This window comes from Sphaeramia orbicularis, chromosome 3 (assembly GCF_902148855.1).
Source record: "Sphaeramia orbicularis chromosome 3, fSphaOr1.1, whole genome shotgun sequence".
In the NCBI taxonomy this organism is placed as follows: domain Eukaryota; kingdom Metazoa; phylum Chordata; class Actinopteri; order Kurtiformes; family Apogonidae; genus Sphaeramia; species Sphaeramia orbicularis.
In genome coordinates this window covers 8,605,829-8,632,068 of record NC_043959.1, presented here as the reverse complement: position 1 = coordinate 8,632,068, position 26,240 = coordinate 8,605,829, and the positions used below count along the sequence as shown (strand labels likewise).

At 38.5% G+C, this 26,240-nt stretch overlaps 1 protein-coding gene across 1 annotated transcript in view; it reads left to right on the top strand.

The window, feature by feature from the left end:
• The window catches only part of adamts7 (a disintegrin-like and metallopeptidase (reprolysin type) with thrombospondin type 1 motif, 7), a 125,339-nt gene that overhangs the window by 20,187 nt on the left and 78,912 nt on the right, over positions 1-26,240 (top strand). Inside the window, 4 exon segments of the mRNA XM_030128758.1 lie at positions 5,235-5,434; positions 12,909-12,992; positions 18,444-18,568; positions 24,627-24,776. Coding sequence (XP_029984618.1) covers positions 5,235-5,434; positions 12,909-12,992; positions 18,444-18,568; positions 24,627-24,776 — 559 coding nt within the window.

Below are 26,240 nucleotides of genomic sequence, written 5' to 3'. Positions count from 1 at the left end.
ACTGCACAGGCTGTGTGGGCCAGCGCAGGGCTGTCTGTGGTGACTGCGTAGGCTGTGTGGGCCAGGGCGGGGCTGTCTGTGGTGACTGCACAGGCTGTGTGGGCCAGCGCGGGGCTGTCTGTGGTGACTGCGCAGGCTGTGTGGGCCAGGGCGGGGCTGTCTGTGGTGACTGCACAGGCTGTGTGGGCCAGGGCGGGGCTGTCTGTGGTGACTGCACAGGCTGTGTGGGCCAGGGCGGGGCTGTCTGTGGTGACTGCGCAGGCTGTGTGGGCCAGCGCGGGGCTGGCTGTGTGGGCCAGCGCGGGGCTGTCTGTGGTGACTGCGCAGGCTGTGTAGGCCAGCGCGGGGCTGGCTGTGTGGGCCAGCGCGGGGCTGTCTGTGGTGACTGCGCAGGCTGTGTGGCCCAGCACGGGGCTGTCCGTGGTGACTGCGTAGGCCAGTGCGGGGCTGTCTGTGGTGACTGCGCAGGCGGTGACACATGACGTCCATGCGACTATAAATCTATTTTAAGTAGTTTGGGGTCAGGTAGCACACGAAAAAAAACGACTGAGTGATGACTAATGATGACACCTTTCTCCGCTGTTAGGCCTAGTTTTAAGCTTCTGAGATCAGATAAATAACATAATTAAGGTTTGTGGCTCATAATTAAGTTACTTGAGTTAAAACTGTGAGTGCTAATGTGAACCGGAGCTTCCCACAGCGGTCCAAATGATCCAAGTTTGTGAATACAGTTCAGCTTCCTGTGTGTCAACTACATCCATGTGTCTCCACCCCCCCACCACCACCACCCCCCCCCTCTCTCTCCTTCTCTCTCTCTCCCTCTCTCTCTTTCTGCTGTTTAAAGGTGCTTTTTCTTTCCTTCCACTGTCACCACTCAGAAGTGTTTGCTCTCTCTCTCTCCCCCCCTCCCCCTCTCTCTCTCTCTCTCTCTCCCTCTCTCTCCCTCTTTCTCTGTCTCTCTCTCTCTGTCCCTCCCTCTCTCTCCCTCTCTCTCTGTCCCTCCCTCTCTCTCTCTCTCTGTCTCTCCTTCTCTCTCTGTCTTTCTCTCTCTCTCTCTCTCTCTCCCTCTCTGTCTCTGTCTCTCTCTCTCTCCCTCTCTCTTTCTTTCTCTCCCTCTCTCTCTGTCTCTCCCTCTCTCTCTCTCTCTCCCTCTCTCTCTCTGTCTTTCCCTCTCTCTCTCTCTCTCTCTCTCTCTCTCTCTCCCTCTCTCTCTTTCTGCTGTTAAAGGTACTTTTTCCTTCCACTGTCACCACTCAGATGTGTTTGTTCCTGTTGGATTCTGTTGGGTTTCTCTAAATTGGCTTAGAGTCTGGTTTTGACCTGCTCTACATGTAAAGTGTCGTGAGATAATGTTTATGATTTGGCGCTATATAAATAAAATTTGATTGATTAACAGGAACAAACACAGCATCTGAAGTCATCAACAATAACTTGGACACTTGAAGCCTCAGAGTTCTGCTTATGTTTAATATTGTGGTTAAATGATTGATGGACCAAAGTGCAATTCCAGAGTGAATCATTAAATTTTTATAAGGGCATACAACAAACTTACATTTTGTATAATGATGCTTCATAACTTTTTATAAACAACTGAAATGCCTCCTACTTTGACTATTAAGATAAAATGAGAATATAAGGACATTTCCATCCTCTTGTTCATCGTTAAAGTGTTAATAACTGCTCAGCCATGACATCACTAGCTACAGAGTCTTATGTAGTTCAACCTGATTTCATTGAGGCATATCATGACCTTATCAAATATTCATTCATTCATTTTCTGAACCCGCTTTATCCTCACTAGGGTCACGGGAGTCGCTTGGAGCCTATCCCAGCTACTTATGGGCGAAGGCGGGGTTCACCCTGGACATGTGACTAGTTCATCACAGGACTGAACATATAGAGACAAACAACCACTCTCACATTTACACCTATGGACAATTTAGATTAACCAATTAACTTATCAGTGCATGTGTTTGGATGGTGGGAGGAGTCAGAGTACCCGGACAGAACCCACATAGACACGGGGAGAACATGTAAACTCTATACACAAATAAGTTCAAAATAAGCTATACGCTATATTAACCCTCCGGTATCCGGGTGCGCCTTTTAGGCACACTTTCCACTTCGTTTTAAAAAACTTCATGTTATTTTTCACAATTTAAATAAGGTTAGAATTCGAAAGTTGTTCATTTTTGCATGATCTTTAAAATTCTGGCACCAACTAAAATTTGCACATTGTAAACAAAAGAAAATTACAAGACTAGCATCTGTCTCCCAAGTGTGCCTAAAACGCACTATTTCTTCCATTTGCTATGTATGATTAGGGCTGACCTTGATTTACAAAAATAATATCAAATTAGAGCAGAAAAATAAATCAATATATAATATTTCATAGTTTGATTTATAGGTGTGCATTTTACGCACACTTGGTGACAGATGCTATTATTTTTGAACATTTGACCTAGCACCAAAAATAATAATGCAAATTAACCAATGTTGAAGTTAATCATTGACATATGCCAGGATGAAAAAATCAAATAATATGTGATCCACTTTTTATGTAGTATATTGAAAAAAATAATTTTTGGTGTGTTTTGCATCAAAAAAAAAAAAGGTTTGTTTACATTACAAACACAGCATTTAAAGGGTTAAAAAATGTGACAGTTATTGGGTATTTGGTATTTTTATTTACAGCTCAAGTTGATGAAATAGAAAAAAGTATAAAATAATTAAAAACAAATTGTGTGAACAATTTTTTGACATTATTCCACAAGTGTGCCCAAAAGGCACACTTGGTGCTTAGTAAGGGCCTTGCTGGACGGGATACCGGAGGGTTAAACTTACGCATAGCTTAAACCACCAATTTGTGTTTGGGGTCTGGGTCAAAAGCACAAACAAGTGGCTGATGTGATTGTGAAGAAGCAGATGCTCATGTAGGACAGAACTGCACTGTATGGAACTGATAAAGCTGAATGATGAGAGCCAAAAAAATGTACAATATCAAAGCTGGTTTTCTGAAAAATCATGTCTTACCTTGTGGAAACACCAACGTGTGATGAGAATGTTTTGGCGTCATATTTGTGATAGCTGTTAACAATCATTTGGACAGTCATTCAGCTTTTTAGTCCCAAATTGTGGTTATTTGACTTAAACCAGGGCTGGACAACAAAACAATGATGTTAATTATCTTCATTTAATTTTATATTACATACCACGATATGACTTTTATATTATATTGTGATACCTTTCCTTGGGGATCAGCAGCTCATATTTTCAGGATATATTTCAGTAAATCCTACAAGGCACTAGTCATGGTTGGAGCTAAAAGAATTTTCCTGTTGGAAAGGTGTACTTTTTTTTGTTGTTGTTATATATTCACAGTCCAGTTGGAACCTGATCAACAGGCGCTGATTTTCAGAGCTTCTGTTAATGGAATAAAAATATATTTTTCTTGACTGACTTTTCAGCTGTAGTTTTGGTTAAGAGATTACACAAACAATATGTCAGACGATTTTGTCAAACAATGAATTTGACCATTTTTTGTTGTCAGTAACCAGATCACCCTTGTGTTCCACCTGCTTCACCTTTTTTCCTAAATAACTTAAGATGCTTACACTTACTTGACATGCTTAAACACTTCAGATGACAACAGCTAAAATACGATGTCCTGGTTTCAGAACCAGGATTATTGGCTACGTCTACTCCTTCTACAGTCTATGGTTTCATCAGCTAAACCAGGGCTGTCAGACTCATTTTAGTTCAGTTCCACATTCAGCTAAATATGATCTGCAGTGGGCCGAACCAGTAAAATAATAACATAATAATACTGTAAATAATGACAACTCCAAACTTTTCTCTTTGTTTCAGAGCGAAAAAAAGTAAAATTACAATATGAAAAGGTTTCCATCTACAAACTATCCTTTCAGACAATGCAAATAACATGAACAAACTGAAAAAATAAGTGTAATTTTAACAATATTCTGCCTCAGTTTATCATTTACACATGTACATTATAACTTACAGATCACAGTGGATCTACAAACACACAAAACATTTAATAACAGACAGAATATTGTTAAAATTACACTTCTCTCAAGACGTTTCAGGTTGTTCATATTTGTTCAGGTTATTCACATTTTTTTGGTGAAATAATAATAATAATAACAACAATAATAATAATAACAATAATAATAATAATAATAATAATAATAATAATAATAATAATAATAATAATAATAATAATAATATATTTTATTTATAAGCGCCTTTCAAGACACCCAAGGACACTGTACAACAAGATAAAACAGACAAAGTAAATTAAAATAATTAATACAAAGAAATACACAGATAAAAGAATAATTACGATATATAGGAATGAAGATGTAAAATGGACAGTAAAACTTACGGTGCGTAGGCTGTTCTGAAAAGGTGAGTTTTGAGTCTGGATTTGAATGTGTGTGAATGTTTATACTTTGTTTTAGTGTAAACACATGAAAATGTTTACATTTACAAAGAGAACAATTTGGAGTTGTCATTATTTATATGTTATCATGATAGTATTTTTCTGGTCTGACCCACTTGAGATTGAATTGGTCTGAATGTGGAACCTGAACTAAAAGGATTGCTAATATCTTCAGTGTAATTTTTGCATTTCACAAATTCATCCTATGGGCCGGACTGGACCCTTTGGCGGGCCGGATTTGGCCCCAGGGCTGCATGTTTGACACCTGTGAGCTAAACAATCAATAAAATTTAGTGTTCAGAGCATCTATAGAAACTGTGGTTAGTTAATATTAGCTGCAAGGTATGACAAGATACAATTTGATTAGATATGATATATAATACAATATGATCCGATGCAGTATGGTATGATATGACTTTACTGATCCCACTGAGGGGAAGTTGCAGCGTGAGAGGAAAGACAGGCAGAAACATACAAGAGTGAAACAGTACATATGAAAGAGAATCTTCTATTTATATTACTTGTTTTGTACGTATATAGATATTATTTACACATTAGCAATTTAGTTGTACGTGATGTTGATATTGATATGACATGGGGGGTGTATTGTGAGCTGTTGTATGGTCTGATGTGTAAGCTTGCTTTATTTTTGTATTTTGAACAATATTGTATGGCAGGGAAGACATCTAAAGGACAACAAAAGGAAATGTATTTGCAGCACAGTTAAATATATTCACGTGCTTCAGTGTCTATATGTATCTGTCATCTTCAGATTCACATCAAAGTTTTGAAGCTGCTGAAAGACAGCGGGAGCGCTGGGAGTACCGCCAACAGAGGAGAAGGAGGAGAATTCATCAACGATCAGTCAGCAAAGACAAGTGGGTTGAAACCTTGGTGGTGGCTGACCCTAAAATGGTGGAGTACCATGGGAGCAAAGCTGTGGAGCCCTACGTACTGGCTGTCATGAACATTGTAAGTGTGGAGCACTGGGATAAACCACTGCCAACATTTATACTGTACACCACAACACTTGAAGGACTGTACACTACATAGAGCTTTATGTGTCAGCCTCCATATGCCCATAGACACATGCTCCAGATTAGGGATGTAAACATTTAATCGACAAACGATTAATTGTCAATAAGAATTTGCTCGATTAAGTTATTAATTGTCAGTTAATTGCCCTTGTCCACCCGTCCACACCTGTCCACACCTGTCCAAAGGCTGATGGTTTGTCTGCGCTGCGACGCCGCGGCTGGGATAGTTGGTCATTGAACTGGGTCATGGTGTTGATGAGTTAGAATGTCTTTATGGACATGATGGAGCCAAACACAGACCGACCGTCTGTTTGTGGGTGGAACCAAACACAGACCAGCCCGTCTGTTTGTGGGTGGAGCCAAACACAGACCGACTGTCTGTTTGTGGGAGCGGTGCCCCCCCCCCGAATAAATACACGCACAAATGTGGTGTCTTCGTGGAGGCTGGTCTAGTCCGCGGTCAGTGAGACAGAAGTTAAAACATCCTCCAGGCCCCTGATCCTGGACACAGATATGTAATGTATTTGCAAAGGAGGAAAAGATAAATGAGTGAAAAGTTTCACTTTCACTTCTGCGGGGGGGGCACGGACTGCAAAAGTGCCGCACACACGCGTGTGTGGTTACCAACCAACACACACATCCCCCGGCTGTACTGCATGTGTGCGAGTTTGAGTAATTCTGACACAAAACTTATCAGGGATTTCCCCTATTCACCTTCTGCAACTCCAAAGATGCAAATATTGTTCCTTCTCCATCTACCTTCTGGATCAGTTCATTTTTGCTGCAGAGTCTTCTGACGTTTCATTACTGTTTGGAGCGTTTCAGTCATCTCTGCTGTCAGATCTTCCACATGTCCCACACAAACCTCCATCTCCTCCACTCCATCCTTCAGCCCCTGCATTTGAAATGAAATGATGAAATTCTTTATTCAGTCATCACTTAATAATCCAACCAGTGTCCACACTCCAAACATTACCAACAGGTTAATGGCTGAACAGGCCCAGGCAGAAGCAGAATGCTTCTATTAATGCCTGTCCTACAGAACACATTCAGTTACCCAGCATTCAATATAAGAAAAAGAAAAAAATAACAATGCATACAACCAAACAAACAAGCAAAAACATAAAAAAGTGAAACTAAACCAGAAAAATAGAAGACTGAACCAACCAAATTAATGGTAATTAAATGTAGAATCAAAATAAATTATTTACCTATTACTTATTAGATCTTAACAATTGTATCCTTCAAAAATTGCCTTACATACCATTTTTTTTAAAATATCAAAAATGGACTACACATTCTTAAATCCATGCTGGCCTCATTCCATAGTTTAAGTCCAACAACAGATATACATCTGCTTTTAGCCTCTTTTTTAGCTTTTTGTACGACAAATTTACAAACATGTCACAAATCATATTTAGACTCATGTGTTGAGAAGAACCTTTGTGCTGCTCTGGACTCTGCTTTATCTGTGTATTCTGGGGGTTCAACTCCCTCATCTTCCATGCTGCTGGTAGATGGTCTGTTGTAGGACAGCACAGAGGTGCTCCCCTGTTGTAGCTGCCTAGAATTGAATAATAGTAGTTTTAATAATAGCCTATTTTTTTTTTTTTAAGTTTTAATAATAGCCTATTAAGGTAAATACAAGATTACTGCAAGTCTTGTAACATAGAAATAACTTCTGGTTGGTACAAAACAATATAATTAGCTTATAAATAGGGATGAGCCAGACACTCAGCTGAAACAAGTATCTGGTACAGATAATGCACTTTTGAGTAGTAGTATGAGTCAACATCTGTGCTTGTGATGAATGAAAATCCTCATTGGCTGACTGTATCCTACTGTGTAGCTTCATGCCTGATTTAATATTGCAAAACCACTTTTTGTTATAAAAATAAAATGTGGAAAGCTTTTAAGATGGAACAGTTCAGCTTTAAAATCTGAGTTAAAAGGCCCTAAACAGTGAACATGACTCTGGTCTTAACTCTGACCTTTCTTCTTCTTCTTCTTCTTCTTCTTCTTCTTCTTCTTCTTCTTCTTCTTCTTCTTCTTCTTCTTCTTCTTCTTCTTCTTCTTCTTCTTCTTCTTCTTCTTCTTCTTCTTCTTCTTCTTCTTCTTCTTCTTCTTCTTCTTCTTCTTCTTCTTCTTCTTCTTCTCCCTCCTTGCTGCTGGTGGATAATTTGATCCATTAGAGCACAGAGCTGCTCACCTGGGCTGCCGGCAGGAGCTCCCTTTCTTTTTCTCTCCTAATCCTCTCCATTATGCTGCAATTGGTAAATAAAAAGAAACCAACAGTATGAATAAGACTCCTTGGTTACATTACAACAACTTTTCTTTTCTTCTTCTTTTTTTTTTTTTACAGGCAATTAGGAATTGCCTGTTTGTCATTTAAATAAAATTACTGCAAGTGTTAATTATTTAGCCTAATGTAAACCTACACAATACTAAATACTCAGCTCAAATATACTGATAGATTCACATGCTGTGATGACAAACTACTGACATTAGTGGTGCTCATCACATGATGTCATATTGGTTTGGGCTAACGTCTAGCTTATTAAGATAGCTTATTGTGTGCAGTGGGCTAATGTATGATCAGCTGTGTGGCGCTGTATGAGACAGGCTAGTTCACAACAGAGAGTTTAAATGCAAGTTATTGTTTGGCAACTGAGGTTTAAGGAGCAAACAAACACTGGACTCGATTCACTTCTGTGTGTTACCTGGCTGTTGGGGCGGGGGGGGGGGGCAGTCTGTGGAGACGCACTGTGCTGTGTGGGGAGGAGGAGGGGGGGACTGGGGCATTATTACACACTTTTAATCATCCAGTATTTATAGATGATTATGTTGGCATGGGCCACAAACACTCTTAAAAAAAAAAAAAAAAAAAAACTTTCAAAAGGGCACTTGCTTGGTCCAGAGGGCAAGGGGCAGGTGCTAGAGCACCACCTAGTGTCTACCTGTGCACGCCACTGTCTGTAGAAAAGACTGAAATGAAGTGTCTGAATGTGAACACATGAGACTGATGTTTGGGATTTGAATGCATTTCTGTTGAATCTTTCTCATCAGCTCATACAACACACAGATTAAGCTTTTCTAATCTCCCGTTTTCTTCACCCATGTGACCTTTTGCAGCCACTGTTATCACTCTTTTCTAGTTTGGGGTTAAGTATGCTGGCTCCTCATCTGTTATTGATCGGCCCATGACTTTTCCATCATGTTTGTCTGCTGTGAACGCAGCTGCTCAAAGTGCCGTCAGAGGACAAAATATCAGGAAAGGGAATTGGTTTACTGAGAAACCTATGGATTAAATACACAGAGGAAGCAGCCATTATTCCCCACATCCTGTCATGGTTGTTTTTTGAGACCTCTACCCTCCTGCTTTGAACTTTACCACCACAAACAATTCCATTTTGTGAAAACAATCTTGCACAGCATCAAGGGAAAGAACCTCTTAGCCTTGTCCAAACAATTACCAAAGTCATCTTCTTCCTAAGCCACCAGCTGCTCCATTGTCTAATGACTGAATGTGTCTGAAAGTTAACAGCGTCAGAGGTTTTTTCTGAAGATATGTGTGCACACACAACTATGATTTATACACATGCCAAACCAGGAGAGATAATGTCATGCAGAACAAATAAGAAGCACTTTAACCAAAAATAACATGCCCGTTTTGCACAAAAATAGCATCTCCTTTCCTGTTCCTTTAAATAAACTATTGGATTTGTTTGTGAATATACAGTGACAATGAATATCCTACAGATCCATATATATATATATATATATATATATATATATATATATATATATATATATATATATATAGGATGCAAATTATAAATTAATTCATTAATCATTAGTTGGTTGCCCTTATCGATTGATTAACGATTAATTGATAAGCGGCGATTTTCCTGAGAATCTGAATTTCTTTTTAAAGACGGTCTTTAAGAATAAAAGTTAAATATTGATTATACACTTCATGAAAAAAGCATGTCATGTGTCAGATTGATTTATTGAACTACTGGATACAGTCAGTGTTTCCTGTGGAATTCATCTGTTGATGTGGCAGTGTGTAATGGGGGGGTGGGGGGTGCACGCGCGTGCATTTCGCCGGTGTGTGTGTGGGGGGTGCACGCGCGTGCGTTTCGTCGGGGGGTGGGGTGGGGGGGTAGTACTCGCACGCGCGCAGTACGCCCTGGGGATGCGTGTGTGTTGGTTTGTAACCGCGCGCGTGGGTGCATCACTTTCCGTCCTACTTCCAATACTATGGGGGTCCGGTGCAGTCTGTGCCCCCGCAGAAGTGAAAGTGAAACTTTTCACCGACTGTAGACTAGACCTACCACCAGGGAGAACGCTCCGATACCGACCCCACATTTGTTCGTGTACAGACATACATACAGACAGGCTGGTGTGTGTTTGGTCCTCCATGCCCATACTGACATTCTAACTCATCAACGCCATGATCCAGTTCAAGGACCGCCTATCCCAGCCACGGTGTCACAACAAACCGGCAGCTCGGACAGGTGTGGACGGGCCTAAAAGGGCAATTAACCGACAATTAATAATTTAATCGAGCAAATTCTTATCGACAAATAATCGTTAGTCGATTAATTGTTTACATCCCTAATATATATAAATCTACTTGTGTCCCACCTGGGTGGTGTCCCCTTCAGACTCGGTCCTCTACCAGAGGCCTGGGAATCTGAGGGTTCTGTTCAGGATCTTAGCTGTTCCTAGGACTGTTCTCTGTTGGACTCAGATCTCTGATGTTGTTCCTGGTTTCTGCTGGTTCCATCCTCTCAGTTTAGGGGTCACTGTCCCTAGTGCCCCCCCATCACTACTGGTACCACTGTTGACTTCACACCCACATTTTCTCTATCTCCTCATTCAGCCTTGATATATATATATATATATATATATATATATATATATATATATATATATATATATGTACACATATATATACATGCACACACACACACACTATCAATCAAAAGTTTGGACTCACCTTCTCATTTAAATGACATGAGATGGTCCACAGATGGCCAACAAGTGTTCAACATCACTGGGAACTCCTTCAAGACTTTTGGAAAACATTTCAGGTGACTACCTCATGGAGCTCATCAAGAGAATGCCAAGAATGTACAAAATAATAATAAAAGCAAAACGTGACTATTTTGAAGAATCTAAAATATAAAGTATGCTTTGAGTTATGTCGCACTTTTTAAAAATTACATAATTCCATACGTGTTCATTCATAGTTTTGATGCCTTCAGTGAGAATCTACAATGTAAATAGTCATGAAAGTAAAGAAAAACCAGGTGAGTCCAAACTTTTGACTGGTAGTATATATATATATATATATATATATATATATATATATATATATATATATACACACACACACACACACACATATATATGCACACATAAAAGGGAAGTGGACATACCCCAGTAAAGTATATACGGCAGTAAAAACAAAGGTTTCAGTGGGAAAAAAAACTGCTTCTATGAACCAAATAGTCGTATTTAATGTGACCTTCCTTTTACACTTAACATGTTTTTCATCCTTTTGATCAGATAATATGAAATTTTTGGCATTCTCTTTCTGGATCACTCATGTTATGTGGTCCACCAGGTCAGTTCATATGTGAAGCGAATCGAAACACTCTCTTAGTTAGTGTATCCATATGAAAAATGAGTAAATAGTCCTCAGTGACAGTGTGATTTTCAGCTAAGATTGTAATGTGCCTAAACTCCTTTGCATTCTCCTCAGAAAACTCAACCATTTCTGCATCAGTAATTCTGCTGGTTTTCAAATAACACAGCTTCATCTCCCTTTCTACCAAGCCTGGCTTGTCGGTTCCGCACCGATAGCACCGCCCCCTAATACAAACTAACCAATAGGCCAAGAGCTGACCCCAGGACACGCCTTAAAAGACCACCCCCCTTATTTGCCTAATGAGACATAAATGTATACAGAAATAGAAAACGGACACAGAAATGTAAAATAGAGACGCAGGAATAAATAGGCTTGGAGAAATAAATAGAGGAATAAAAGGCAAGTAGGGAGGTAGATATGACTATGAATAAAAAAATGCCTATAAATAATAAGATTTCACAAGAAAATAAAATATAGAAATAAATAAGAAAAGAAATAAAGGAAATGTAAAAAGAAAACAATGCAGAAATAAATGCAGGGATAAAAATTAAAGAAGGAAAAAATATAAATAAGTTTTAATTTAATTTTGTGTTAAAAAAATAGTTATTTACTTTAACATTTTATTTTCTGTCCCATTTATTTATTTTGGTATATGATAATTTGTTACTAAAGCAGATGGTCTGATGTACATCAGAATAAAAAAATGGGTATGTATGATAATTTGCCTTCCAATATGATAATTTTCAGCTTCTTTTCTTCTGTTCTTTAAAAAAATAAATGTTCTAATGCAAAAGTTACAGTGCAATGTCTTGTGTGTTGTGTTTGGAAAAAATGAGATTGGAATCGGCCATCCAAGCACCCCGCAAATCGGAAATTGGGATCGGCCAAAAAGATTGTAATTGGTGCAAGTCTAACAATATAAGATATAAAAATATCTATGGATATGAACAAGAAGAAACACATCCAATGCCATCTTCAAACAGTATGTGCAATACTCCAGTCTTCAACACATTTGGATCCAACTGACTAACAAAGGAACATGGAACTAACATACAACTGTGTGTTGATGCTGGCATCATGTGCATCACAATAAGCGTCTGTGTGAAACACAACAGTGGAACACAGTGGAAGTGTTTATTGGCAGTGAAATTAAGGAAACGAAGCTTCGATTCAGGAAAATTGTAATTGAGTAATATTTTTTAATTGATACAAGTCTATTTATGGTATCAGCCCTACTTTAGGGTCTGGATGAAAGTCTGTCATGGTCCAGAGTTGGACTGGACTCCACCACTTGGAGACCCCTGCTTTGAATGCAAACAAGCTGCTGCTGACCACTCCCCTTTCCTGTCAGTGCCATGGATACCATCATGTTGATTAAGCTGCAAATTGAAGCCAGTTGACAAATATCTGACTGCTGACTGCCACTGGGAGACGTCTTCAAAAAGCCCTGCTTCCCATGGACTTGCTCTGAATTTCTCCCTAAAAATGCTATGCCAACATTTTTTCCCAGGAGTCATTCTGGTCTCAAATGTTTTATTTGGAAGAAATGAAGATTCAAATCAGGGAAATTGTAATCAAACAAATGTTTTAAATAGATTCGAGTCAATTAATTGATGAATCATTTCAGCTGTGCATCCATTGTATATACAGTCTATGGGCTAAACCAGGATGTGATGTGTTCAGTGTCATAGAAGGTTTGGATCATGCCATCCCAAATGTTTAATATCAGTATATATGTTGTGTGTTCTAGGTGTCCAGTCTGTTCAGCGACCCCAGTATTGGAAATTCAATCAACATTGTAGTTGTTCGTCTCATCTTACTGGAGCAGGATGAGGTAACAACATTTCCGTATGTGATGGTTCTGTACATTTCTGGTCACATCTGCTTAAGAGATACAAGACTGAATAGTTTTCTTCAGAGTTAAAATGTTAAAAAAACAAACAAAAAAAAAAACAAAAAACTAGTCCTGAACCAGTGTTTCTCAGATAGTGTAGTGAACTGGGTGTGTGTGTGTGTGACCTGGAGAATATGCATTAATGTCTTAGCTTTTGCACTGCCATACCTAAACAAAGTGTAATTGCACACCTGCTACAGTAGGAGGCAGTGGCACTTTCACGCCTCCATGTGGCGTGTCATTAAGATTTAATACGTTTAATGAGTAACAAGTAATAGCAGCACTCACAGGCAAGTACAGCCCCAATCGTGCCAATAAGCCACGTGATTTTTTTTTTTAAAGAAAACTTGACGAATATCGCTAGCGACCATGCCACTTTGTTAGAGCCACCGCAATTAATAAAAAAGTACAATTAGCATCATATAAGGTGGCATACCAAATTGCACAGTGCAAAAAACCCCATACAACGTAGCAGAAAAGCTGATTCTACCTGTTGCTTCAAGTGTTTTATTTGTTCTGCTCCTGAGGTAATGGTGCTGATATATTTTATTGATTATTTTTTAATTTTATTTATTTCAGAGTAACAAATGGTTCAAGCAATTGAAAAGTGTTTAGAAGTTTTTAAAAGGTTAATAAAATAATTATGTTTTGTCAGTGGATTTGCATTTCTTCTCTTTTTTTTTTTTTTAGTTTTCTTTAATTTGAATAACATACATACAATGTTATGCAGAGGTGTACTTTCATTGTGGAGGTGGTTGGGGGCGCAAATGTTTACTGCTTCCAAGGGGAGGCTGAACAGAAAACAACTGAGAACCACCGTTCTAGACACTAAATGTATTATTTTATAAAACAAATACAGAACATGAATTCTCTGGTAGAGATGGATGCTCTAAAGCAGGGCTGTCAAACTCATTTTAGTTCAGTTCCACTTACACCCTGTATATGATCTAAAGTGGGCCGGACCAGTAAAATAATATAAATAAACAGATAAGAACTTTTGAGTGAAAAAAGTAAAATTCCGTAATGAAAATGTTTACATCTACAAATTGTACTCGAACATAACATGAACAAATATGAACCTGAAAATTCTTCACAAAAATAAGTGCAATGTTAACAATATTATGCCTTAGTTTATTTTATTTCATTTCGTTTCATTTATTAAGATCCCCATTAGCCACTGATGATTCAGCTGCTATTCTTCCTGGGGTCTCCTCTACATTACATTACAATTTTAATTATTTTGCATTAATCTTACACCATTCACACCCTCACAAACACACACACACAAACAGAACATATCCAACAGCCCAATGCAATTGAAATAAATAAACAAACAAAATAAGTACTATACATTTGTACTCCTTCACCAACCAGCTGTCTGATACAAATCATAAGACCTTTTTAAATATTAGCAATACTCATTCCATTTCATGCCTGCTGTGCAAACAAAAAAAGTTTTAATTTCTTTTGAAAACATTTTCTATTATTTTCCAACAACAAAAACCCTGGCGTCCATTCCATGCAACCATCGCCTGATAAAAAACAGTCCACTGTAGGCAGGGCACACCGTGGCTCACTGGTTTGTCTTGTACCATAATTATGTTGAGCCGCAAAAAATGACAGTTTTCTGTGAATAAATTCTGGAGTTTGTGTTGCTATAATGTTATGAATAAATGATAATAAAAAATATTTCAATCTAGATTTTACAGTTAACCATGTCAAACTGTTGGGCATTGTGGTTCTATTAGTTCTGTATGGGCAACCCAAAACAATTTGTGCCGCTTTGTTCTGTGTGACTTGCAATTTGTGTAAATTATTTTCATTAGTATTTGACCAAACAACTGAGGCATAATCCATATGAGATAATACTAATGACAATGAAAAGTTTATCATTTATACATGTGAATCACAACTTAGAGATCACAGCGGATCTACAAATACACAAAACATTTAATAAATAACAGGGAGAATATTATTCAAATTCCACACACTTCTCTTAAGAGATTTCAGATATTCACTTTTTTTTTTTTTTTTTTAATAAAAGGCTTGTCTATAAATGTAAATATTCTTGTGTGATGTAACATTTTTTTTTACAATAAAACAAGAGAAAAAATAACAGTTTTCATAATTCATAGGTTATTAGGATAGTATTTTACTGGTCTGATCATTTTTAGATTGAAATGACCTAAAATGATTTTAACATCCTTGATTATTAATATCTTCAGTGTAGTTTTTGCATTTCATAAATTGATCCCAGGGGCTGGACTGGACCCTTTGGCGGGCCGGTTTTGGCCCCCAGGCCGTATGTTTGACACCTGTGTTCTAAAGAAAAGTTCACATTTCTGATCAGGAGGAACATAGCTACTGTTAAACATCATGAAAGGAGATGTGAACAGCTTTGGATATTGGAAAATGCTAAAAATCTCACCTTTTAATGAAGGTGTTGGAGGAAATAAAAGAGGGAGTCTTAGTTCATAGTGGAAAACTTAGAGAAAATTCTTTTTAATTGTTAGATTAGATTAGATGAAACTTAACTGATCTCACATCAGGGAAATTCACTGGTCAAGGCAGCAACAGAACACAGTGCAAGAAAAAGTTGCAGCATAAAGATAGTGCAACAGACAAACAGTACAAAAAAGAATAAAAGTAGTAGTAGGTCATAAAAGTCTATAGGCTACATACATATTTCCAGGGCAGAGGCGATTTCTCACAGACTGCAAGGGAAGCTCAGCTTCCCCTAAAATTACTCAGATTACATGGTCAAATCTGTTCGGTTGTGTTGACATTTCATTGACTACAAATGTGTTAGAACACGTTCATCTCACAGACGAGTTCGTTCAGAATCAGTTTTATCACAAATCATCGGACTCGATGTTGTTCACTTCTCCTCCATTCCCGTGTCACTGTTTTCTCATTCGATCTCTGCTCAGTGCATTTGCCCGTGGACGCTCAGCGTCCATGCACTTCAATGGGACTGAGTGGAACAGTTTTTTTCATTGACTCTAAACTGGACGGTAATTGGACAAATGCCACCATGTTGTCCCGCCCCCAGACGCTCGGCGTCTCTGGGGGTGAATGGAGCTGTGGGCGGAGCTCGGCCGGGCTGGACGCTGAGCTTCTGCGTGCTGATTGGAGGATCGGTCCAAAGGCTGAATCCTGTTTGATTGACAGCTGTTTTCAGATCTACTCCTTCACTGACAGAGTTCAGTTTAATACCGCCGCACATTCTGCTGTGAAATCAGACAGAAGCCACTACGAAATTACTTGTTCATTTCTTGCACTGGAAATAAAACACACTCATTGTACTTCCTAGTTTCAATTTAACATAATTTCAACATTTTCTTGTTTAGTTGGTACAATAAGGTCACTGAGCATTTTCTTAAAAAGGAACGGAGGGACAAATTTATGTTTAAATAACTTGACTCTTTTTTTTACGTAAGCCGACAATGAGCTTCCCCTGTCTGAAAGACAAGCAGCTGCCACTGTTCCAGGGGTGTCAAACATGCGTCCTGGGGGCCAAATGTGGCCCACCAAAGGTTCCAATCTGGCCGCTGGGATGAATTTACAAAGTGTAAAAATTCCACAGTCAAGGCTGTAGAATTTATCTTAGTTCAGGTTCCACATACAGACCAATATCATCTACAGTGAAATAATAGCATAATAACTTACAGAATATAATGACTCCATATTTTCTTCTGGATTTGATGTGAAAAAAATAATCTGACATTATGCCCATAAATAATGAGAACTTCAAATTTTTGTCTTTGTTTTAGTGCAAAAAATAACATTAATTTATGAAAATACTTAGATTTACAAACTAGCCTGTAACAATAGAACGTGAATAACCTGAACAAATATGAACAACCTGAAATGTCTCAAGAAAATTCAGCCCTATTTGAAGTATTTTCTGCCTGTTCCTCAGTGTTTAGTGTCTTTGTAGATCTGATCCATAATGCACATGGACAAATGAGAAGCTGAGGCAGAATATTGCTAAAATTGCATTTATTTTTCTTAAGAAGTTTCAGTTTTTTCAGGTTATTCACATCTTTTTTGTTTGGATAGTTTATAAAAGTAAGGATTTTCATAATTTAATGGTGTTTTTTTTGCACTAAAACACAGACAAAAATTTGGAGTTGTCATTATTTATCGGTTATTCTGCTATTATTTTACTGGTCCAACCCACTGCAGATCAAATCGCGCTGAATGTGGAACCTGAAAGAAAATGAGTTTGAGAGCCCTGCATATTTCCGTAAGAAGTAGATTTGCAATATGTCAGTACGGATAAGATTTATGCTATTGACAGCGGCAAGACACTACTTCCCCCACCTGGCTTCTAGTGTCACTCACACTGGTGTATGAATATGTATGAATGTTTAGTGGTGGTGGGAGGGGCTGTTGGGCTCGAACTGGCAGCCATGCCTCCATCAGTCTGCCTCCCCCAGGGCAGCTGTGGATACAAACATAGTTTACCACCACCAGAGGGAGAATGTGAGAGCCAATGAATAATGGATCAATAATGTAAAGTGCTTGAGTGCCTTGAAATGTGCTATAGAAATCTAATCCATTAATCCAGGGGTGTCAAAGTCATGTTCTTTCAGGTTCCATATTCAGCCCAATTTGATCTCCAGTGGGCCGGACCAGTAAGATAATAGCATACCAGCCTATAAATAATGACAACTGCAAATTTTCTAGTGCAAAAAAAAAAAACATTAAATGATGAAACTATTTCTATCCAAAACAAAAAACACATGAGTAACTGGGGGAAAAAAATGAAATTTCTGAAGAAAAATAAGTACAATTTTATCAATATTCTGCCTCAACTTATGATTTCTACATGTGCATTACAGATCAGGTCTACCAAGGCACAAAACAGGCAGAATATTGTTCAAATTGCACTTATTTGTCTTTAGATATTCCAGGTTGTTCATATTTGTTCAGGTTATTGACATTTTATTGTTAAAGGATATTAGAATTTAATGTTCTTTGCATTAAATCAAAGAGAAAAAATTGGTGTTGCCATTATTTAGAGGCATAATATCATATTATTTTTTCACATTAAACCAAGAAGAACATTTGGAGTCATTATTCCTAGGTTATTATGCTGTTATTTTTGAGCTTGATGCCCTTGACTGTTAATATCTTCAGGGTAATTTTTGCATTTTGCACTTTGTAAATGCATCTCGCGGGCCGGTTTTGGCCCCCGGGCCGTATGTTTGACACCTGTGCATTAATCCATTCTCTGAAAAGCAAAAATTCTGATCTAAACAGTTTCAGTTTTATAAAATATACTGTGGATTTCTATCTTTTTTGCTGACTTCAGTTTGTTTCCACTCTTTCTTAATGGATCTATTGTATATTGTCTTCCCTTCATGCTAATATGACATGGGATAGGATGACTTAAAGATCACACATCATGCTGACAACAGCCTGAACAGCTTCTGCAAGTGGCAGAAACAACTCAATATGAAAGGAGATGATGACCCGCTGCACCATGATGTCGCCGTTCTGCTCACAAGGTAAATAAAACACCATTTTGTTTGTATATATTGGACTGTATATCACATCATAGCACCTGGATGTCTTCAACTCTATTTGGCCTGATAAAGACCAACAATAAACCATGTAAATCAAGGCTCTCAAACTCATTTTCCTTCAGGTTCCACATTCAGCCAGATTTGATCTGAAGTGAGCCGGACCAATAAAATAATAACATAAAAACATATAAATAATGACAGCTTCAAATTTTTGTCTTTGTTTTAATGTAAAGAAAAAAAAAAATTAATTATGAAAATACTTCCTTTTGTAAACTATCCAAACAAAAAAGATGTGAATAACCTGAAAAAACTGAAATTTCTTTAGAAAAATCAGTGCAATTTTAACAATATTCTGCCTCCACTTCTCATTTGTCCATGTGCATTCTGGATCAGATCTACAAAGACACTAAACACTGAGGAACAGGCAGAAAATAGTTCAAACTGGGCTGAATTTTCTTTAGACATTTCAGGTTGTTCATATTTGTTCAGGTTATTCACATTTTATTGGTACAGGAGAGTTTGGAAATGTAAATATGTTCATAATTTAATATTATTTTGCACTAAAACAAAGAAAAAAATTTGAAGTTGTTGAGTCGAGATTTTTTACTTAATTCAAGGTTTTTTGCTAAATTTAAGATTTTTTTTTTGCTTAATTCAAGGTTTTTTTTTACTTAATTGAAGATTTGTTTTTGTTTTTTTTTCGTAATTCAACATTTTTTCCTTAAATCAAGCTAATTTTTGTATTTTTTTTTACTTAATTCAATTCAAGACTGGGGAATTTTTGACTTTGGAAAAACATCCCAGGGGCCGGATTGGAACCTTTGGTGGGCCACATTTGGCCCCCAGGACGCATGTTTGACACCCCTGATGTAAATGATGCTGCTCTCTCTAGCTTATGACAGGAATGGAACTGTATACAAGATGGTTCAACAGCAATTTATTAGACAGAAAATAGAAACACATCATTTCAGAATCCCTAGGCAAGGCAAGGCAGGTTTATTTCTATAGCACATTTCATGTACAAGACAATTTAAAGTGCTTTACATAAAACATTAAAAGCATTACAGCAGAAGCAATAAAAAGTATAGGCATATGAAAAACAAACAAACAAACAAACAAACAAAAAATCAGATAAATAGATAAAACAGACAAGCAGATAAAACAGATAAAAACTTTTAGCTTAAAAGGAACAGTGCAGATCTGAACTGATGAATACAAACTCTATTCAAATGCAGCTGAGAACAGGTGGTCTTTAACCTGGATTTAAATATACTGAGTGCTTCAGCTGATCTGAGGTTTTCTGGGAGTTTGTTCCAGACATGTGGAGCATAGAAGCTGAACGCAGCTTCTCTGTGTCTGGTTCTGACTCTGGGAACTGACAACAGACCGGATCCAGATGAACCTGAGGGGTCTGGTGGGTTCATACTGGGTCAGGAGGTCACTGATGGATTTTGGTCCTAAACCATTCAGAGCTTTATAGACCAGCAACAGAACTGTAAAGTCTATCCTCTGACGGACAGGCAGTTTTGGTCAGTGGAGGGGGGGGGACAAGCACGTGCGTTTCGGTCAGTGGAGGGGTCGGCCACATATGCACAGTTTGGCTGGGGGGGGGGGCACACATGCATTTTGTTCAGTAACTGTGTGCGTGGGTTTCCGTCCTACTTATAATACTATGGGGGTACAGGGCGGTGCAGGTTTAGAAAACTACATTTTTCTCGTTACTGAATACTGCGATGGAGACTCTTGTTGGGGTCTGTATCAGTCAAACTGCAAATGACAGGATTCTTTTGATGCCAGAGTGGCTTCTCTGCCCTTACATGAGCAGGACCAGCTTACTCAAGCTTACCAAAGATGACTTTCAAGCTGTACAGGAGAAGTTCAGAGACTTTTAAGCACTTTTAAGTCTAATGTGATGGAAAAGTATCCAACTTAAAGGCTGCTTAATACAATCCATCCATTATTGTTGTGAACATTGAAAAACAACGTGAGTGCTTAAGACTTTTGAAGTTACGCAATGTTTAATTGTGTTCATATGTATTGCTGTTAAAACTTATTTTAACAATTAAAATATATATATATCTGTGATCTAAAATGTTTTTTTTTTATAATGAAAGAATATTGTGGTACATATTTTAGTTGTTTTTTCAGGTAAAGGTGATGTTTTCACATAAACAAACATTTCTGTAAGTCCGTAACCAAACCAGCATTTAAGTCTGTAACTGTACTCTTTTAGTTATAAAATCTAGGAGGTTCAGTATTTTGTCACAATTTTTGGCCTCAATATAGTTTAACATGTTTATTATCATATCCAAACTACATTTGCCCCAAATTTGAGCAAGAACAGCATGTTATGCATGTTTGCATAAACCTTGTCCAAGGTCATGTTCTTTTCTCACAGTGCCGTAACCGAGCATGTTTTTTGCTAATTTCATATTTAAAAATTATTTAAGACAACCATTTCATTTAACCATGTTAAAGTACTTATAAAAGCCTGCAGAAATATGTATTGCAAGTTGTTGTAAGTTATCTGGTTTAAAAGTTATTGCCCAATGAACAGTCACTTTGTAAGTCCGTGACTGCTTGGCCAGGCCCAGTAAAGATATTAAAGGTGGGGTCTGAGATGTTTTTCTGGAGCATTTTTTACTATATTGCTTAAAATCCTCTTCACATCCCGATTACAGCTAATTAATTAAATGCTTTAACTCAAAAATAAAAAAATTAGTCACCTGTGGAACAGACATGACTGAAAAAAACACCATCCAATCATTTTGAGCGCCCACTCGAAATGGTTGAACAGTGATATGTCTATCAAACTCAACTGCTATTCACCCCTCCCCCCCCTCTGTGCGTACCCCTCTTCATGCATTAACTGTACGTTCTCAGAGGCTGGAAGCGTTTGTACAGGAAACACAGCCAGAGCCAGAGCTTGGCTATATTAGTTTATTAGGATGGAAAGTTCACCGGTAAACTGTTTAGTCACTAACATAAATTAGTCAGAAATGTAATGTTAGTCATATAGGTCTGAACTGGGGCTGTTCTGGAAGAGCGGGGGGGGGGGGGGGGGGGGGGTTGAAAGAGACTGAAGGAGGTATGCATGGATACACCAGCCGGAGCTTCAGCTGGGGTCGGAGCTGGGGTCGGAGCTGGGGCTGAGGCCGTAGCTGGTGTCGGAGCCCGAGCCGGGGACAGACCCTCACCAGGTGAATTGTTGCTGTGCAGCGCTCGTGAACCCTCAGGAACAAGCATTGTGCGTGCCAGTACTCCGGAGGCGTGGCTTCGGGGGGACGTCTGAAGAAAGGGGTTTAGACTTTTGAATTGAGTATTTTCAAAATGTGGCTTGGTCGAACTGTTTTTCTAAGATCTTGGACCCAGTGGCAGCTGCTCGTCTTTCAGAGAGGGGAAGCTCATTGTGGGCTTACATAAAAAAAAATGGTCTAGTTATTTAAACATAAATTTGTCCCTCCGTTCCTTTTTAAGGAAATGCTCAGTGACCTTATCATACCAACTAAACAAGAAAACGTTGAAATTACGTTAAATTGAAACAAGGAAGTACAATGAGTGTGTTTTATTTCCAGTGCAAGAAATGAACAAGTAATTTCGTAGTGGTTTCTGTCTGATTTCACAGCACAATGTGCGGCGGTATTAAACTGAACTGTGTCAGTGAAGGAGTAGATCTCAAAACAGCTGTCAATCAAATGGGATTCAGCTTTTCGACTGATCCTCCAATCAGCATGTGGAAGCCTGGCGTCCAGCCCAGCCGAGCTCCGCCCACAGCTCCATTCACCCTCAGAGATGCCAGGCGTCTGGGGGCGGGACAACGTCGTGGCATTTATCCAATTACCGTCCAGTTTAGAGGCAATGAAAAAAACTGTTCCACTCAGTCCCATTGAAGTGCATGGACGCTGAGCGTCTACGGGCAAATGCACTGAGCAGAGATCGAATGAGAAAACAGGGACACGGGAATGGATGAGAAGTGAACAACATCGAGTCCGATGATTTGTGACAAAGCTGATTCTGAACGAACTCATCTGTGAGATGAACGTGTTCTAACACATTTGTAGTCAATGAAATGTCAACACAACCAAACATATTTGACCATGTAATTTTAGGGGAAGCTGAGCTTCCCTTGCAGTCTATGAGAAATCGCCACTGCTCGGACCCCACCTTTAAGATGATGTTGTTGGTTGACCAACAATTTTCAGCTGAGCCCAAAACATGTTATGGGTGCAGTGTCCAGCGAAGTGGTCACCACAGATGGCATTACCTTGAAGCCAAAAACCACTGCGAGGAATCTTGAAATTATTTTCTATCAGGATTTCATCATTTGACTTGCACATTAAACTGATTTCTAGAACTGCCTCTTTTCATCTGCGTAATATTGCTAAAATCAGGCACATTTTAACACAGAATGATGCAGAAAAATTAATCCATGCATTTATTACATCCAGACTAGATTATTGTAATTCACTTTTCTCAGGCTGTCCCAAAAAGTCCTCACACACTCTTCAGTTAATCCAGAATGCTGCTGCCCATGTACTGACTAGAACCAGTATCAGAGACCATATTTGTCCTGTGTTGGTTTCTCTGCACTGGCTCCCTGTAAAAGCTAGGATAGACTTCAAAATACTCCTCCTCACTTCCAAAGTCCTTCATGTCCAGGTACCTACTGATGTGAAAGAGTTTTTAGTTCCATACAATCCATCTAGAGCACTACGCTCTCAACATGCAGGTGCACTGGTGGTCCCTAGAATCTCCAAAAGTAGGACGGGGGCTAGAGCCTTCAGCTATCAAGATCCACGATTGTGGAACCACCTCCTGCCTCGGTCCGGGAGGCAGACACCATCTGTATGTTTAAGACTGTCTGTCTCTGTCTGTTTGACTGTCTGTCTGTCTGTCTGTCTGTCTGTCTCTCTCTCTCCTTGCGATTTCTACTATTCTTAACGGTTATTTTGGGAAGATGTTTCTTCACTTGCACCAAGGAGCAAAGGACAGTGTTGTATTTTGTATAGATTCTCAAGGCCAAGTCTGACTAGATTTGAACTTTATAAAGAAAACAGGATTTAACTGAATTTCTTTGCTAATTATGACAGAATTTCACACCAAACGGATAAAATTAGGAAGTGATGAATAGAGATTTACTCCACAAATGGAAAATCTAGCTAACTAAATGTTTTCAGTCATATTTCAGAAGCTGTTTTTATTGGTAAGCCGGTATCCAAGAAGGTGAAAATACTCATTTCAACGCAAAGATCACACAGATGTTAAACAGAACCACTTACATGGGCAGAAAAAATTATTAGACCACCCCTTGTTTTCTTCAATTTCTTGGTCATTTTAATGCCTGGAACAACTAAAGGTACATTTGTTTGAACAAATATAATGATAACAACAAAAATAGCTCATAAGAGTTTAATTTCAGAGCTGATATCTATACATTTAACATGTATTATAGATAATAACCAAAATCACTTAAGTTCTAACATCAATATCTATGTCATTGTACTGACAAAAACAGTGCTTTTAGGCATTTCATGTTTTCTTTTCTGTCTGTTTTAGTCACATGATACACACGGGAGTTAGTACTTGATTGCATAACCATTGTTTTTGATGACTTTTGATGGTCTAATAATTTTTTCCGCAACTGTATACACACAGTGAAAAGTTCACCCGAGTGCATTAAATTGTAAGAACTAGATCCAATTTACTAGAGAACCTAAGTTAACAGGGTACAGACATTTATTTCTATAAGAAAAATGATTTTCAGCAGACATTTTAGATTTCTACATCTACATCTACATCACTCACTACTCATCCCCTGGAATAATCATGGTGCTTCATTCAGCATTTGCAAAAACTGACTCCAATCCACAGCATCAATTTGAACATATTAAGGAGCAACGAGACTGTTTTTATCTTCATCATCTCTTGCGTTGTTACCTCATGCTGCTTTATTTGTTGCTCATCACCTGATTACTTCACACCATCCTCTGCTGCTGTCATTTTTTTCTTCTGATGTGGGATAGCCTTCTCCTTTTCACAGGAAGGACATCTGTGCTGCCATCAACATGCCTTGTGAGACGCTGGGTCTGTCCCATGTGGCTGGGATGTGTCAACCACATCGCAGCTGCAGCATCAGCGAGGACACCGGCCTCCCTTTGGCCTTCACTGTCGCACATGAGCTGGGACACAAGTAAGGTTCACTGCCAGCATTACAAACACATGGACACCTTTTTGAAGTCTGACATTTCCTTTAACTGGCTCTTATTACAGTGAATTTACTTTAAATGTGTTACATGTAGCATTTTGGCTTTTGCTTTAAAATATTCAAAAATAATAATAACAACGGACTGGATTTCTATAGCACTTTTCAAGGCACTCGGAGCACTTAACAAGTTTTGATCCATTATTCATTCACTCCACATTCACACACTGGTGGTGTTAAACTACATGTGTATGGGGCAGGCTGATGGAGGCGTGGCCAAATGGCCCCTCCCACCACCACCAAACATTCACTGTCAGGGACCAAGCAGTAAGATGACCAGGAGACAGGACTAAAGTTTCACAAGTGGGTTTTTATTTACCCAAAGTTATTAAAAAAAAGGATTACAAATGATAGTTTTAACAAGTGAATATATAGAAGAGGTCAATATAATAGAACTGTGCTCAAAAATAAAAGCAACTAAGGCTGAGAACACAAACTGAGGTATCAAACAAACTGACAAAAACTGACCCAACAAGATGAGACAAAGGGGAACATATATAGTGGCTTGGCCAAACCATGAATCAAACAAGGGGAAAACAAAATGAACACTAACTAGAGCTAAATACAACTGAAGCCCCGATAACATTAAACCCCCCCCCATGCCAACACAGCCCATGGTTCCTTCCAACGAGGCGGCTGCAGTATATAACTCTGCTCCACCCTTAGCCACGCCTTTTCCCCACATCAGGACACTCCACACGGTAACTCAAACAAAAGAACCAAGGATTAATATAACAAAACAAATAATTTAATTGTCACCCTACACTGTTAATACATGTGCACCTATATTTACAATGTCAGATTAAAAAATAAAGAAATGCAAAATAAACTAAACTGTGTATGTTAAATGAGTGACTGCAAATGAAAACCATGTGCTGTGTTGTGATGCGCATGACGCCAAGATCAACACAAAGTGTCAAGCAGAATATAGGGAGGAATATCCAGTGTGTGACTGAGGCCAGGCATGCACGCAGTAACTGTTTAAGGTTCAAAATGACTTTGAAAAAGAAAGGAAAGAAACAAGGGCTCCAAATATGACAATTCTAAAAGACAGATAGACTGACACATAGGTAGGTTTATGTTATTGTTATTTCTATGTCGATATTTTTATGTATTGTTTTACTTTTATACATCTGTGGTTGTTTCAGCTGGTTCTGAAACGAGGTGTTTGTCATTTTCAGATGTCTTTTTCACACTTTTGCAATTTTTTTGCCTATTTATATAATCGTTTAATTGAATCGAATCAAAGAAAATAATTAATAGATTAATCAGTTACAAAAATAATCAATAGCTGAAGTGGCTGATGTGTCTTTGTGGCTGTATGTGACTACTAGAGGGCGTAGTAAGTCTCTGTGCCAGTCTCCCACAAAGAAGAAAACTGATGCTAAGGCT